This window comes from Arabidopsis lyrata (genome assembly GCF_000004255.2).
Source record: "Arabidopsis lyrata subsp. lyrata unplaced genomic scaffold ARALYscaffold_1, whole genome shotgun sequence".
Lineage (NCBI taxonomy): Eukaryota > Viridiplantae > Streptophyta > Magnoliopsida > Brassicales > Brassicaceae > Arabidopsis > Arabidopsis lyrata.
In genome coordinates, this window is record NW_003302555.1 from 32,728,641 (window position 1) to 32,745,972 (window position 17,332).

At 31.1% G+C, this 17,332-nt stretch overlaps 3 protein-coding genes across 3 annotated transcripts; all 3 read left to right on the top strand.

The window, feature by feature from the left end:
• Positions 1-1,967: 1,967 nt before the first annotated feature.
• On the top strand, positions 1,968-4,659 carry LOC9330729 (glutamic acid-rich protein). The gene is made up of 2 exons (XM_002891944.2): positions 1,968-2,072; positions 2,825-4,659. Exon 2 carries the CDS (start codon positions 2,831-2,833, stop codon positions 4,442-4,444), a length of 1,614 nt encoding a protein of 537 aa, XP_002891990.2. The 5' UTR covers positions 1,968-2,072; positions 2,825-2,830; the 3' UTR covers positions 4,445-4,659.
• Positions 4,660-7,932: 3,273 nt separating this feature from the next.
• On the top strand, positions 7,933-10,568 carry LOC9328053 (GDSL esterase/lipase LIP-4). Its single transcript, XM_002891945.2, has 5 exons — positions 7,933-8,298; positions 9,241-9,432; positions 9,515-9,681; positions 9,756-10,020; positions 10,102-10,568. The coding sequence occupies exons 1-5, from the start codon at positions 8,034-8,036 to the stop codon at positions 10,332-10,334; spliced, it is 1,122 nt and encodes a 373-aa protein (XP_002891991.1). The 5' UTR covers positions 7,933-8,033; the 3' UTR covers positions 10,335-10,568.
• Positions 10,569-15,883: 5,315 nt separating this feature from the next.
• LOC110224508 lies at positions 15,884-16,415 on the top strand. The gene is made up of 2 exons (XM_021010606.1): positions 15,884-16,249; positions 16,302-16,415. The coding sequence occupies exons 1-2, from the start codon at positions 15,884-15,886 to the stop codon at positions 16,413-16,415; spliced, it is 480 nt and encodes a 159-aa protein (XP_020866265.1).
• The last annotated feature ends 917 nt before the right edge of the window (positions 16,416-17,332 follow it).

Genomic DNA, 17,332 nt, shown 5'->3' on the forward strand with positions numbered 1-17,332 from the left:
TATCTTCGTTGGGCAATACCTCTTTACTGGTAGTAAAACAACTTCAGTTTGACATGAGGTGTAAAAAAATGAAGGGAATATATACAAACTAACTTTTGACCATTAAAGAATTAAGTAAATAATCATAGTTGAAAAGTACGAAAGAGAAAAAAAAAAATTTGATCACAATTTAAGACACGTTTACCATCTCTCTCCTTCTCTCATACAGATTGTGTATCTTTTTCTTCTTCTCCTTCTTCAACATCGTTATCAGTTACCATGTCATATCTTTTTCTTATATCTTCTCTCTCTCATCGTGAATTTCTCCCTCTCAACTCCCATAGATGGTTTTTTTTTTCTCTCTTTCGTTGCTCTTTCTCTTACTCCCTTTCAACTTCTTTTTAAGTTTTCTTTAAATTTCGTGTAATTTTATTTCATGCAACAATGTTTTTACTTCTAACATGCTATTTTTCTGCTTAACACACTATTTTCAATATATCACACTATGTTTTAAAAAAACACATTAGTTTTTTCATATAACACGTAGTTATGTTAGATGCCTTGTAAATTGTATATATTCCATGATATTTCAGCAATTCTGGTCTATTTTCTATTGCTGAAACTCAGAATTGAAGACGGACAACTACGCTACTGTCATGGTTAACATGTATTTTTGTTTTAAACATTTTATTTTTTTAATAACACCTTAATTCTTTTCCAGAATATGTTTTTTTAAATTACCATTGTATTTATTATAGAGGACCTGCTTTAAGAAAAAAAATTCATGTTATTTTTCAAAATTACATAAACTTTCTCTCTCATTTATCTACGGATCTTTGCTTTGTATCTTTGTATCTATAGTCGCCGTCACATAAACAATTCACCGGATCTCTTCTCTGTCTCTTTCTCTGCCTACCACAGATGAATTTTTTTTTATCTCTCCCTTTTGCCGGAAACTAAATCCATGCCAAAACTATGGTATCAATTTTCGCCGGATTCATGCCGGGATTTTAGTCGGATAATTTTTTTTTTATCTCTCTCCCTTTTGCCGGAAACTGGATCCATGCCAAAACTATGATATCAAGTTTCGCCGGATTCACGCCGAGATTTTAGTCAGAAAATTCTTGCTAATCATATCATCGTGATTCTCATCTTTTTGTAAGAAATGGTTCATCTTGTAAGAACACATAATTAAAAGAATATTTTGGTATTTATCACACTTCAGAAAAGGTTAGTTATCCACAAAATTTGGTCAAAGGTTATTTCCTTAATTATTTTCTGGTCAAAGGTTATCTACCAATTTAACCCAAAATAAAGCTTACAAATATACTTTTGATGGTTTCTCTATGTTTAAGTTTAGACATTTAGATGGATATTTTGTAAGATCCAATCCATAAAACAACTATGATAAAGTAAATGCATGCCATGCTAAAAACACAACACTTTTATTTATTGATCATATTTGTTGGAGAAATATATATTTTTGAATAAATTTTATGTTTCATATCTAAATTAATAAAATAATAAATCAATGATAAGTATTCTTATTTTTTTCCAAGAAATAAAAGATCCATAATATTGGGTTTTATAGTATGAAATTTTTGACAGTCGTGTCATTATTTTTAAATTCATCCCATTAATAAATGATGAGAAATGTTGTTCCTTAAAAAAAGCACATCTTACTAATCATTGTACTTTTGAAATAAAATGTTTCAAATATTGAGTTTTATAATAAAAAGATTTGAGACATATTCTAAAATCTAAAAGTTTTTAAACCTTAAAAACCACGATCAGAGGTTTCTATTAGAGAAAAGTCAAGAGTTTATTACCATTTTTTGTCAATGTCTAATAGTCTATGGGACCTACGTGGAGAAAAAAGTAGAGCAAAAGAGGAAAGACAAAGACGTGGCACCAACGTGTGAGAGTTTCAGCGTCACGTCCGTGTGACTCGTTACGAGAATAAGTCATTATCTTTTAAGTCTTCTTATATATATAACCAAACCCATCTCAGATCATTTTACAGATCAATTTGCTCGTCTTTCTCCAATCACAACAACAACTTTTGAAGCTGTAACTTTGGTTAATCTATTAAGGTACATAAGTTCATTTTTTTCTTTTTCCTTCCTTGTTTGATCTCTGTCCAAAGTATTCTGTTCTTATAATTTCCTGTTTTCTGAATTAGTCGATTTCTTGATAGATCTGGAATTTTGGGTCTCTTATGATTTAGTGCCCTTTTACTTGGTAGACCTTTTGTTTGGTCTCATCTTTTATCTCGTGAATAAATCTGAATATGGTTCTGTCTAGCTATTTGCTCTGTTACAAGGTCAAGAAATAAAACAAACTAAGGCTCTCTTTATAAAAACAGAATCAATTAAATGAACTAAGTTTTCTCCATCTTGGCCTAACCCAATCAATTGTTAGATACACTTGTTGAGTATTGACTCAATCAATTGGAGTTTTTTCTGAGTTCTTGATTGGAGTTCTTGGTCATTTGTTCTTTTTTCCTACGAATAGTCTTACTTGCTAGCTTACAGAGGACCCACATTTAGTCCAATGTAATAACATATTCATTTGTCGTCGTTAAGTTTTGTAGTAATCATGTTTAATTTGTAATCGTTGGTTCAACATGACATTTTGGGAATTATAGTGTTTTAATTTATGGATTAGCAATCTTTCGCTGAAATTGTGTTGGTGAACCAACTATTATGAAACGAATATGATTTGGTTATCAAAATATAAAAAAAAAGGATTTGGCATAAACCATTGTCCTCTTGGTAACAATTAGAAAAAGTGTAGATCTTTTTTTATCATATACACTGTTACAATTTTTATTTTTTACCCTCAGGGAATTATGTCATCGAACGAAGAAATGGTGAAGGAAGAGAAACTTCATGTAAAAGTGAAGACGCAAGAATTGGATCCAAAAGAAAAGGGAGAGAATGTTGAGGTGGAGATGGAAGTGAAAGCCAAATCAAGTGAGAAGGTAAAAACAAAGAATGGGGAAAAGAGTGGAGAGAAATCAAAGAAGAAAAAGGAAAAAGAAAAGACAAAGGACAAGAAGGATGAGTCAGAGGTAAAAGAAGATAAAGACGACAAACATGACAAGAAGAAAGATGGAAAAATTGTCTCCAAGAAACATGAAGAAGGCCATGGAGATATGAAGGTTAAAGACAGTGATGTAAAAGTGGAAGAGCATGAGAAGGAACACAAGATGGACAAAGAGAAGAAACACGAGGATGTATCAGAACGAAACGAGGAGTTAGAAGAAGAAAAAGAAGGTAAAAAGAAGAAGAAGAAAGAGAAGGATGAATCAGGTGCAGAGGGAAAAAATAAGAAGGCAGATAAAGAGAAGAAACATGAGGATGTATCAAAACAAAAGGAGGAGTTAGAAAAGGAAGATGGTAAAAAGAACAAAAAGAAAGGGAAGGATGAATCAAGTACAGAGGAGAAAAAGAAGAAACCAGAAAAAGAAAAGAAACAAAAAGAAGAATCCAAGGGTAAGGAAGACAAGAAGGTGAAGGGAAAGAAGGAAAATGGAGAGAAGGATGAGCCTGAGAAAGAAGATGAAGAAAAGAAGAATGATGCAACAGGTCAAGAGATGAAAGAAAAAGATGGTAAGAAGAACAAGAAGAAAGAGAAAGATGAATCAGGTACAGAGGAAAAAAAGAAGAAGCAAGAGAAAGAGAACAAACAGACAGACGAATTGACGGATAAAGAAGACAAGAAGCTGAAAGGGAAGAAGGATGAGCATGAGAAAGAAGACGAAGGAAAGAAGAAAGAACATGATGCAACAGATCATGAGATGAAAGAAGAAGAAGTAGAACATAAGGAGGGAAAGAAAAAGAAGAATAAAGATAAGGCAAAGAAGAAGGAAACCGATGAGATATGCGAGAAAGAAACAAAAGATAAAGATGAGGATGAAGGAGAAACCAAGCAGAAAAAGAATAAGAAAAAGGAGAAGAAGAACGAAAAGGGTGAAAAAGATGAAAAAAAAGACAAGAAGAAGGAGAAACCCATTGAAACTGAAGTGATATCAAGAGATATAAAGTTAGAAGAACCAGAAGCCGAGAAGAAGGAAGAAGATGACAATGAAGAGAAGAAGAAATCTAAAGGAGAAGGTGGTGAGAGTGAAGAGGGGAAGAAAAAGAAGAAGAATGATAAAAAGAAGAACAAGAAGAAAGATACAAAGGAAACGAAAACGACAGAGGATGAAGAAGAGAAGAAAGATCATACTAAGGACGTCAAAATAGAAGGGTCAAAAGCTGAAGATGGTGCTGAAGAAAAGGGGAAAAAAGCAAAAACTAAGGAAGAAAAGAAAGACAAAGATGTGAAGAAGAAGAAGGGTGGTAATGACATCGGTAAACTGAAAACGAAGTTGGCGAAGATCGATGAAAAAATAGGAGCCTTAATGGAGGAGAAGGCCGAAATCGAGAATCAGATTAAAGACGCAGAGGGAGAGCAATGATGTGAAGATATGGGAGCGGCGTAATGTTATGTAACTGAACTTAATAATATGAACTTAGCAACATCCATTGAGAAACTGAAGGCTACATGTTTCTTGGTACATTTGCACTTAACTTCAATTTTTCTTTTTTCTTTTTCTTTTTTTTGCTTTATGTTGAGTTGTGATCAGTTACAAAGTTTTATTTTGGCAAAATAATATTTTTTCTTTTGTAAACATTGATTGATAGGCATCTGGTTAGATGATGTTCGTGAACAAAAAATAACTAAACAAGCTGCATAATCTTTAGATACTAAAGTTATATTTTTCAATACAAATTCGGTTGGCTCAACCGATAATATGGATGTTGTTAATGTGCTACGTTTGTGGGCTTGCCACAAGTACTATCAAATGAGGCATGGACCATAAAAAAACAATTGTATCAAAAGCTCGAAATTCTAGTTACATAAAAAAAAAAAAAAATGTTGCTATAGCAAGGATGTTAGAAATTGATGTACATGTGTTATTGATGGTAATGAAAACTTATCAAAACCTTTAATAAACATAGGCAAACATCTTCTCAAGACTTGACATATGAATTGACAAATAGAAGAAGAGGTTACATGAGAATTGAGACATGAGAATTGTGATTTCCAAAAAGAAAGCCTATCTCGCGTTACCATTCCGTTCCTTGCGGCCAATGCATATGTACTTCACAATACATATTTGCTATTTTCTATTTTTCATGTACCAAGTCATAAAAGATTCTCGTCCTATAACAACCACAATATAGACTATGGAGTAATAGTTTTGTCAGAGATAATTAATTTTGTGCAAATCAGATCTACACTACTCTTATAGTTTGTTATAAAATTATATATTTCATTTTTAATAGGGCTATATTAATTTAAAACCACGATTGACCAAAAAATTAAGAATATATTTGTAGTTTTTATATTAATAGTTCTCTCTCTTCAATTTCTGTAAGTTGGACAAAAATGTCCCTCCACATATAACAAATTAGTTAACAATATAATAAAATAGTTATCGACGTTTCTTATTTGATTCTGAATATAGATTATCCGTCAAATATCTGAGTAAGAATATATGATGAGTTAAATGATTATCTATTTGTTTACCACTATAACAAAATATATATCAATAAGTTTATAAATATATTGTGTTAACACATATTGTATCGCGGTAAGTTTATAATTGATATGATAAAGTTTATATTATCATAAAAAATATCTATACTAGTATTTTTGCAACACTTTGGTGACGGGTGGGTAAAAATGCTTCCGGATATATCGGATACCCGACCCGTTTTTAAAATTCCTTCACAAAAAATTTGTTGGGTCGGGTTATATTTAACCCAACTCATACACCGGATATTCCAAATTTAATAGTTTAGATATTTAGAAGATTTGATTAAGATTTATAATTATGATTCTCCTATCATCTTTGTTTAATTTGTTTTTAACTGTTTTGAATCATCATATAATACATAAAGTAAAAAAAAAATCAATTTTTTTTCTGCATATACTGTGATTCGAAATTTTAAAAACGGACATATATTATCCAATTGACGAAAATGTGTGTTCAACGTTCAACATCGATTAAAATATTTAGACAATGATTCAGAATGATATCATAAATAAGAACATTAATAAAATAAATGAGTTTTTTGGCCAGACGGGTTTGGCGGGACTGGTTTTTGAATCAACGATAATAAAAAGTTTAAAATATCATTAATCTGCCGCTTCAATATGGATTAAATTTTTTTTTTAATACCACAAATATTAGACATATTAAATCAGTCTCATTTAGAAAAGATTGTATAAAACCAAAAATTGTCCTGTGGTATAATGTCTCGTGGTCTTAGAGGGTGATATGATTTGTAAACTTTTATATATAATAAATAATCATTAAATTTTAAAACAAAAGCAAATCACGAGACGGGTTAAGAAATTACGGAACGGGTTATATTTCGGAAAGGATTTATATGGCAGACAAATTTGAATCAATATTTATATACTGCTTTAATACGGGTTAAATCCTCAGTTTATTAATAATTGTCTCGTAGACTCGTGGTATACCGTTACTTAATAACAATTGTAAACTATAATATAAATAAATATGTTATAAGGAGATACAATTTACAAAATATTTTTAGACTAACTTTAAAATTAAATCATCCCGCGGTGTACCGCGGGTTAAAATCTAGTTTATGGTAAGATAGGAGATATATAGATAATATTTATATTAACGTGTATAACGATGTTAACATGATAACAATAAAAGTAACAAGTGTTACTTTAGTTCTAGTCACCAACGAGGAAAACCCAGAAAACAACATAATTAAGTTTTTTGGTCGCCACTGTCAAATCTTCAATCATCACAGCTCTTCTGTCCCTATCTTCGTCTCAACTCACCACTCCATTTGATCTAACTTCACAACATTGTCTCTTTCTCCGACATAGTTACCGCAACCCAGAGCCGTGCCAAGGTCAATGGTTGCCAGAGGCGGTCAAATGAAATTTGCCCCAATTCACAAAACAAAGATGCTTCTACAAAGCTAGGGCTCGAAACTCTCTTTTTTCCCATGTAAGCAAGTCGGTTCCTGATTGGTACTCCCTAGCTGATAGGCTCTTTCTGACAACTTAATAGAAATGGTGTTCGAGGAAAAAAAAAAAGATGCTTCTACAAAGATAAATTGCCATATGACGAAAGTACGTCAAAACCAAACATAAAATAAGTTCTAAAACGTAATTCTTCTCCCTTTCTCTCCAACAAAATTATTAGCCAAACGTTCATAGTCAATTTCCCTAACCAATTATCTTTCTATAGATAAGATCGCCAAGTCACTAAATCATGATTATTAAGTAATACATTATAGTTTTAGTTATAAGATGTATTGTATTATTATCAAAATTTGAAATACTATGAAACATCTAATATATTTTTATATACAATACAATTTCTATAATGCATAACTTGATAATCATTAACCTAAATTTAGAATACTTTGTTCTGTTTAGTTTCCTAATTCTTTTAATATTTTTCTACTTTAATTTTATTTTCTTATTACTTAGATAAATGCAAGTGATCTTTTAATATTGGGCATATTAAACTAAAGGTATCTTGTAGAAAAATATGCTTCTAAGTTTTTTTCAAAAATTTGAGGACGTAGGCGAAGGTTTCTTTGTTATACCTTGAGGCACGGCTCTGCCGCAACCGATATAATCACCACCACCACCGATAGAATCATCACCACCACCATCAGAACCATTAACACATACAATCATTTGTGCCACTTAGCCATTGCTCTTGCCAGAAAACTTAGCCACATACAATCATCTTCATCGTCGTCACCGTGTCCTTCTCGACCTTTGTTCACTTTTCATTAGATGTGCAATGAAGAGAGAAAAAAAAAGATGAGAAAGGTGAAGAAAGATAATATAACTTCATTAGCTAGAAATAGTGATAATATAATTTTGCAAGCTTATGTGGTCAGATATTGTAGATGCCCTTTTTAATATTATTGGACCACACTGAATATAAAAGTTATAGAGGTAAACTCTCTTCACACACTATCTAAGTTTCTCCAAAAATGGCCACTCTCTTTCTCTACTCTAATACATTCTCCATCTTCTTCGTTACACTGGTGTCACTACCTCTTCTCATTCTCCGGCAACCCACTGCGGCGGCGAGTTGTACAACTCCGCCGGTGATTTTTAACTTTGGAGATTCTAATTCAGACACAGGAGGACTTGTTGCTGGACTTGGTTACCCTGTTGGTTTCCCAAACGGACGCTTATTTTTCCGACGATCCACCGGTCGTTTGTCTGACGGACGTCTTCTCATTGATTTTTTATGTAAGTATAAAAAACAAAAAACAAAAACTCTGTTTTTGATAGTGATCGTGTTAGATCCACCGTACATTTGCTTTTGGAATGTACGGCTCAGATTTTGTTAAGACATAAATGTCGGTGCGTCGCAGGTGTGATCCATAAGTAATTCGGTCATTGAAAATCTAGTAGAACAAAGTGGGTTCCATGTAGCACATGTTAGAAGTCAATTAATTTTTTTTTGGTTTGTTTTAGTTGAAATTTGTTGGTTTGGTTTGGTTTGGTTTTGTTTGAGTTTAGATTCAGTTTGGTATTAGAGTCAATTATTTTTTTTGGTTTGTTTTAGTTGAAATTCGTTGATTTGGTGTGGTTTGAGTTTAGATTCAGTTTGGTATTAGAGTCAATTATTTTTTTTGGTTTGTTTTAGTTGAAATTTGTTGATTTGGTGTGGTTTGAGTTTAGATTCAGTTTGGTTTAAGAGTTAATTAAATTTGGGTTTTTTTTTTAGTCGAAATTTGTTGGTTTGGTTTGATTTTAGTTTAGATTCAGTTTGGTTTTAGATAAAATATTATAACAAAAATATAAAAAGAACTAATAATTTTCGTTAATGTTGTAAACTTTTAGTATATCTATATGTATATTTTTTATTTAATAAAAAATATTAAATTTAATAAATATTGTTAAATGAAAAAAAAAATATATATATATTGGTTAATTCAGTTTAATTGCACAAAATTTGGTTTTGGTTTAGATTTTTTTAGAATATTTTGATATACATTTCTATCATGTGATATAGAGATAACGGGTCATAAAAATAATTTGTACCGTAATTCAAGAAAAATATATAGCTCAAGTCAGTTCGATTATCATATGGAGAAATTTTTGATACGCGAACCAGATTTATATATTTTATGTTCGTGCCATCCATTTAAATTTGGTAAATGGATTTACTAACGATGGAATATGCAGGCCAGAGTTTGAATACAAGTCTTTTAAGGCCATACTTAGATTCATTAGGTGGAACAAGGTTTCAAAATGGTGCAAATTTCGCAGTTGTTGGATCCTCTACTCTCCCCAAAAATGTCCCTTTCTCGCTCAACATTCAGCTCATGCAGTTCAGCCACTTCAAATCCCGATCACTTGAGCTCGCATCTAGTACAAGTAAACCAACCTCATCCCAAATAAGTATTGTATATCCTATGTTCTTAGTTAATGATCATGACTAGAGTTAGCATGTTTGTAGATTCATTAAAGGGCATGTTCATAAGCAATGATGGATTCAAAAACGCGTTGTACATGATCGATATTGGACAGAACGACATTGCTCATTCTTTCGCTAGAGGCAACTCGTATTCTCAGACGGTTAAGTTGATTCCACAAATTATTACCGAGATAAAAAGTGGCATAAAGGTGAGATTATTCGCCCTTAATAGAACTTTAGTATGTACCATGTAACCCTTTAAAATCGGTTTTGTTGTCTCTAGAGATTGTATGATGAAGGAGGAAGGAGATTCTGGATTCACAACACTGGTCCATTGGGTTGTCTACCTCAAAAACTTTCTATGGTTAAGAGCAAAGATCTCGACCAGCACGGTTGCTTAGCTAGTTACAACTCGGCAGCAAATCTGTTTAACCAAGGATTGGATCATATGTGTGAGGAGCTGAGGACCAAACTAAGAGATGCCACCATAATATATATCGACATATACGCTATCAAATACACTCTCATTGCAAACTCCAACCAATACGGTTAAGTAGAGTTACTCATTACCCGTAACATCAGTGAACGAATGAGATTGTTATATCTTAACATTAGTTAGCTCAATGCAGGTTTTGAGAGACCGTTAATGGCGTGTTGCGGATACGGAGGGGCTCCATACAACTACAATGTGAACATAACATGTGGGCACAAAGGCTCTAATGTATGTGAGGAAGGGTCCCGTTACATAAGCTGGGATGGGATTCATTACACCGAGACAGCTAATGCCATTGTAGCCATGAAAGTTCTTTCAATGCATTACTCTAAGCCACCAACTCCGTTCGATTTCTTCTGCCGTCGCTAAGAACCAACTTTGTTATTCTTTTGCTTATTTCTAACTTGGAAGATTCTTTTATCAGTAAAACCTTTTTGTTGTAATCAAATCACTAGGGAAATAGAAGAGTGTGTAGTAATAGTTTCTTAATAACGATTATAATCGGTACCATTATCAAAAAACTATCTCCGATATGCTGAAAAAAAATATAATGTTGTACAGGATTTTGAATAGAAAGGTCAAAAGATTCGTTTATTTGTTGAATATAACTGTTTTTTTTTTTTTTTTTTTTTTTTTTTTTTTTTTTTTTTTTTGTGTGGCTATGTGGTGGAGACCAGAGACTCAAAGAGGCAACAATCAATATTCAACGTGAAAAAGCAGGTGCTACTGGAAGTATTAGACAAAACCAAATGATGTTTTCACAAGATATTGAAAGGTATCAACCTAATTTCATATATACTCCATCATTTGAGAAGTGAATTTTTTAGTTATGTTGATGTGTTACTCTTACAAATGAAATTATAAAAACAAGATTTAATTTTGTTCATCATTAGAAATACTAGGTTATGAACCCCCTCGATGTCGCGGGGAACTCATTTTCAACAAATATATTTGATTGTGTTTATGTATTAAATTATTATGATAATATATTTAAATATATGAATTATTATATAAAATTAACTATGTTTTAAAGTTATATCATAAATATTTTCCAAAGATGTTAAAACAATTTATGAATAAAAATATAAAAAGAAGAATTATGATTAAAAACACATGTGAAATATTTTTTATGAATGTAAATTATTTATAAGTGACAAAATACATAACGAAGAATTATAATATAAAGATGAAAAATTCTAGCAGGTCGAAAATCAAAAATTCGGATGGAGTCAGTACTCAGAATGACTTGTGGATGACTAAGAATTTCGCCAGAGAATTGGTGTTTTTTTATTGTCCACTGTTCTTTAAATATAAAGTTAATATTTATTCTATTATATATATTAGAGAAAATATAAAATTTGATGAAGTAAATTACATCTATAATAAAAAAATAAATACTTACAAGATCTCATAAATTATATTGATAAATTAACTGACTAAAAAACTTCTTCCTTGAATAACATTTGACGAATTGGAAGCATTGTTTTTTTCCTAATAATGTAAAAGATTTCTGGATTACCAAACCATTTGAAACAGTTCATTTGAGGCTTACCAAATTTAAAACACTCAATCACAAGCGTCATATGAGCATGTCTTCTCATATTCGGACTTTGTAATAGTGTTAACGCAACATCAATATTTCTTTGTATATAACTCATATATATTGCCTTAAAATAGAAAACATCATTGTTACTATATAAAATAGTTAGATAAAAAAATTCACTATATAATCCGTCCAATTGTTGGTACTTCATTAGAATGTTATATGTAAAGTTGATTAAAACTTCTCCAAATTTATAATCATTCCGAAAAAACTTAAGTTAGATCAAGAATGTGAAGAATTTCTTTAATATTTAAATGATGTATGTTTAGAAATAGTTCTTCTCGAATAATTCTTGGGTTCACTCCTAGTGGTGAAATTCTTGACATGTCAAGAATTTAAAAACCAATTCATTCACCCCCACTTTAAAAACCAATCAGAATTTGCCATGTCATCTAAAAGAAAAACTAATATTATCTAAATAAAATAATTAATCTAAATAATTAAAAACCCAAATATTTTAATCTAAATCATTTTTTATATTTCAATAAAAAAATATAACCGTCAATATTTTAACAAATAATTGCGATAAAAAGACACAGCCGAGAAAAAATAACCGTCAATATTTTAACGGAAAGTTACGATAAAAAAGATACAACCGAAAAAATAACCGTCAACAAAAAAAGTAACTATCAATATTTTAACGAAAAATTGCGATAAAAGACCAGAACATAAAAAGTAACCGTTAATTTTTTAACGGAAAGTTGCGATAAAAAGACATAACTGAAAAAATAACCGTCAACGAAAAAAGTAACATTCAATATTTTCACGAAGAGTTGCGATATAAAGACACAATCGAGAGAAAAGAACCGCCAATTTTTTATCGAAAAGTTGCGATAAAAAAACACCACCAAAAAATAACCATCAACAAAAAAAAAGTAACCGTCAATATTTTAGCGAAGTGTTGCGATAAAAAACACAACCGCAAAAATAACGGTCAATATTTTAACGGAAAGTGAAGATAAAAAGACACAACCGAAAAAGTATTCGTCAACGAAAAAAGTAACCGTCAATATTTTAACAAAGATTTTCGATAAAAAGATAAGAAAAAATAACCGTTAATATTTTAACAAAGGGTTACAATAAAAAGACACAACGGAAAAAAAATAACCGTCAATATTTTAACGAAGAGTTGCGATAAAAGATACAACCGAGAAAAAATTGCTGTCAATATTTTAACAGAAAGTTGCGATAAAAAGACATGGCCTAGAAAAAAATAACCGTGGATATTTTTACCGAAAGTTGCGATAAAATCCACAAACGAAAAAAAGTAACCATCAATATTTTAACGGAAAGTTACGATAAAAAGACACAACCTAAAAAATATCCGTCAACGAAAAAATAACCGTCAATATTTTAGCGAAGAGTTGCAATAAAAAGACACAACTAAGAAAAATAACCGTTAATATTTTAACGGAAAGTTACGATAAAAAGACACAACTGAGAAAAAATAACCATCAATATTTTAACGGAAAATTGCGATAGAAGACAGAAACGAAAAAAGTAACCACCAATATTTATCGGAAAGTTGCGATAAAAAAAGACACAACTAAAAAATAACCGTAAACAAAAAAAGTAACTGTCAATCTTTTTAACGAAGAGTTGCGATAAAAAACACAACCGAAAAAATAACCGCTAATATTTTTAAAAAAAGTTATGATAAAAATACGCAACCGTTGAAATGTGCAAATGACATTTATTGAGATTGCTATTATATTTGTTTTCCCATGATATCACGTAAATGTTAAATGAATGATATAATTAAGGAGGTTATACTACTAAATATATTCATATGTAAACTATGAAATAAAACCAATTTTATATGTAGTTTATTGGTTTACGTAAGTAGAAATTCAACTAAACAACATGACCGTACAAAAATATATGTAAGAAAAACAACCATAAATATTTAAACGAAAGGTTGCAATAAAAAGACGCAACCGTTCAGATGTGCAAATGATATTTATTGGAAACGACATAACTGTAAAAAAATAACCGATTAAACCAAAAATTGCGATAAAAATACGCAACCAAAATAACCGTAAAAAATAACCGATTTAAACGAAAGGTTGCGATAAAAAGACGCAACCGTTCAGATATGCAAATGGTATTTATTAGATTGCTATTATATATAGATTTTCCTTTAACAAAATCAAATCACGCATTTAAGTTTTTACAAATAAAATTTGAAACTACCAGGTTCACCTAATTTAAAAAATCCAATCGCAACGCAATATTCTATTTTCTATATTTGTTTTGTTTTGTGAAATTAAGCTTTACACATTATAAATTAAGTGTTATCCACATTTTAAGATAAATTGTGCAATTTGATTATTGTAAGGACTATTCTAAAAGAAAAGTTTGGTTTATATATCAACTAAAAAGCATACCAAGCTTTACACGTTATATATAGTGGTTGAATTATATAATGTTGAAGTAAGGTGACGAGACAAGTTCTGGTATTATTTCACATTGTGAAATATGAAAACGATGTGCGTAATGTGCTACCAATGCAATTACATGTCTTGTATAGTTGGAAAAAGAACTTGGAAATTTGATCATCATGTGAATCATCATGTGAATCATAATGGTTCACCAATAGTCACTCATTCTCGCACAAATAATTAATTAATTCCTTTGTTCCTTTGTCACTTATTCACACACAAAATTTCTTTACTCTAATACAACAATATTAGAGTAACCACAATATAATTATGGTTTAAATTAAAAATGTTTACTGAAATGTATTACTTAAAAAGTGATAACAAATCTATTTTAGAAGGTTGCTACGAGATGATAGTACATTTAGAAGCATTAAAGATTGTGTAAAAATTAATTTAATGCTTAAAAAAATTTGATTATGCCTTTGCTTATCTCCTCATATGGTTTACGAAGATCAGTTAGTATTTAGTACTACTACTCAAATAGCAGAACAGCAAACAATGAATAACTTCAACGGTGTATTTAATGGCTTTTTTCAAAAGATTTTAGAAAATGAGAACATGCTAAAATGTATTGGAACTGATTTCTATCAAGTTCAACTCATTTTTAATCTAATTACGTTTGGGCTAAGTTTTGAATTGAGTCTACCGTTATATGTTGATACAACTTGATTCGAATTTGTTTATCTACTTAATGAAGATATTTAAAATCACATAAATGACGTAACAAATGATGAAACACCATTTTATTTGTTTATTCTCCGTTAATAAAATAACCATTTTATGCTACTTGTAAAAGCATAATTTATTTGAGAACTGTATAACAAATAATTTTTTTACAGTTTAAAAAATAGATGTAGAAATGGAGATGAATTATATTGTAAGAGATAAGTGAAAAGAGATGAATTATTCCATTATACAGTTCAAATTTATTTTGAATCAATCAGAATTCAGGTTTATATTGATTGATTGTTTTGGACAAAGAAAATCAACCTTAGTATATCTTCTCTTGTTGAATTACAAACTTCGGGTTTCTCTACTCGCTCCTTATAAAAGACCTCTGAATTAGCACATACGATTGATTGTGAGTAAGGGTTTTTGGTTACATGTCATCTCCTCTTCACTGCCTCTTACAAAATTGACAAAAATGTAATATTGAAACATCATTAGTCTGATTATAAAAGAAAAAGTTATAAAATTTATTAATATTATGAAATTTGGAATATGATGGTTAGTGATATTTGTATAGTACTATTTATAGAAGACAACATATTTACGTTTTACAACTATTCAACTTTAACAATTATGTTTAAATGTCATTTATGAGTAACTTAATTTTATGTATATCATAAAAGTTATGTTACATTTCAAAGAATTCATTGTTTAGTATTCATTTTGTATTAATTGTATTTAACGTATCGTTGCAATTTAGTATGAGCATTAACAACATAACGATAATTAATAGTATGGAGGTTACAAAATACATAAAATATAATTATTATATATTATTATAGAAAAATCTTAAATGATTACATGCTAATGATGTAGATGACATTTGTTTCAATATATATATGATTGAAATTTTTTTAAAGGCCCTTAAGATTTGATATCTTGCATTTGCTCATATTTTAGTATTGTTTTTTACTTTACTATTATCTATGTATGTAAACATCAATAAACATATGTTATCTATTACTTTTACAAAATAAATTATTGATATAAATTCACAAATAATTTGTTTGTTTGTTAATATAAACTCCCACATAATAGTTTGTGGAGACTTTAATGAGATTAAGAATGATACTGAGAAAAGAGGAGGAAGAACCAGAAGTGTTAGTAGTTGCAGAAACTTCAACAATATGCTTACCTGTTGCAACATGGAGGATTTAAAGTACAAAGGAAATCCATTTAGTTGGGTTGGGAAACGTCAGAAAGAAACAATAGAAGCGTGTCTGGATAGAGTGTTTATCAACTCTGATTGGCAGTCTATGTACCCGGCTTCGGAATCAGAATTCTTACAGCTTGCTGGTTCAGATCACGTTCCGGTCATTATTGACATTGAGGAGGATTTTCAAATCAAACGTGGTCAATTCCGGTATGACAAAAGGTATTCTCGCTGTGATGAGTTCGTGAAATCTGTGAAACAAGGATGGCATCGGGGAACTACTGACAGCATGGGTGGAATTCAAAACAAGCTTAAATCGTGTCGCCGTGAATTAGCCTTGTGGAAAAGACGCAACAGGGTAAACTCTGCAGAGACAATTCAAACTCTGAAATTCCAATTGGATGCTGCAGAGAGAAATCATTCAACTCCTACCTACAAGATTCATGGTCTTAGAAGAGACCTCAATCAAGCTTATAGAGACGAGGAACAGTTTTGGAAGACAAAGAGCAGAAATAAATGGATGATAGTTGGAGACCGTAACACTAAATATTTCCACGCCTCTGCAAAAGTTCGAAAATATCAAAACCGAATGAAGTCTATCACCGATGAAAGTGGCGTAGAACACTTTCGCGATGAAGCTATTGGCAAAGTTTTCGAATCATATTTTCAACATTTATTTACCACCACTCAGAATTCAGACTGCGAAGACGTCATGACTGGTATTGAACGCAAGGTTTCGAGTGAAATGAATCAAACTCTGACAAGGCCAGTTTCTGACCAGGAAATAAAAGAAGCAGTGTTTCTAATTGGAGCTGATCGAGCCCCAGGTTTTGATGGGTTTACTGCAGCTTTTTACCATCAGTTTTGGGATATATTTGGCGATGATACATGTCAAATGGTCCGACATTTTTTTGAAACCGGAGAGATGGATAAAACAATAAACCATACGCAAATCTGTCTCATTCCAAAGATCACTGATCCTACTCTTGCGGCAGATTACAGACCAATAAGCCTTTGCACTGTCAACTATAAGATCATCTCTAAAGTCTTGACAACACGTCTAAAAACATGTTTGGGAGCTATCATCACTGATTCGCAAGCAGCTTTCGTTCCAGGACGCAACATTTCAGACAATGTGTTAGTGGCGCATGAACTTCTTCATTCCTTAAAGTCAAAGAAGGTAAGCCAGAATGGTTATTTGGCGATAAAAACGGACATAAGTAAAGCTTATGACCGCGTAGAGTGGAACTTTTTGGAACAAGCTATGGTTCAAATGGGATTCGATAGTAAATGGATTCATTGGATTATGGAGTGTGTTAGGACTGTCTCCTACGAGGTTTTGATCAATGGATCCCCTTATGGCCGTATCCAACCTACTCGGGGTCTACGACAAGGCGACCCTCTCTCTCCTTATTTGTTTCTTTTCTGTGCAGAGGTTTTA

Bases quoted from the DNA above. Each gene is read 5' to 3' on its own strand.
- LOC9328053 (XM_002891945.2), top strand. From the start codon at position 8,034: ATGGCCACTCTCTTTCTCTACTCTAATACATTCTCCATCTTCTTCGTT. The intron at 9,433-9,514 runs GTAAACCAACCT...GCATGTTTGTAG, and splicing joins TGAGCTCGCATCTAGTACAA to ATTCATTAAAGGGCATGTTC. The intron at 10,021-10,101 runs GTTAAGTAGAGT...AGCTCAATGCAG, and splicing joins TGCAAACTCCAACCAATACG to GTTTTGAGAGACCGTTAATG.
- LOC9330729 (XM_002891944.2), top strand. From the start codon at position 2,831: ATGTCATCGAACGAAGAAATGGTGAAGGAAGAGAAACTTCATGTAAAA.
- LOC110224508 (XM_021010606.1), top strand. From the start codon at position 15,884: ATGGAGGATTTAAAGTACAAAGGAAATCCATTTAGTTGGGTTGGGAAA. The intron at 16,250-16,301 runs GTAAACTCTGCA...TGGATGCTGCAG, and splicing joins TGTGGAAAAGACGCAACAGG to AGAGAAATCATTCAACTCCT.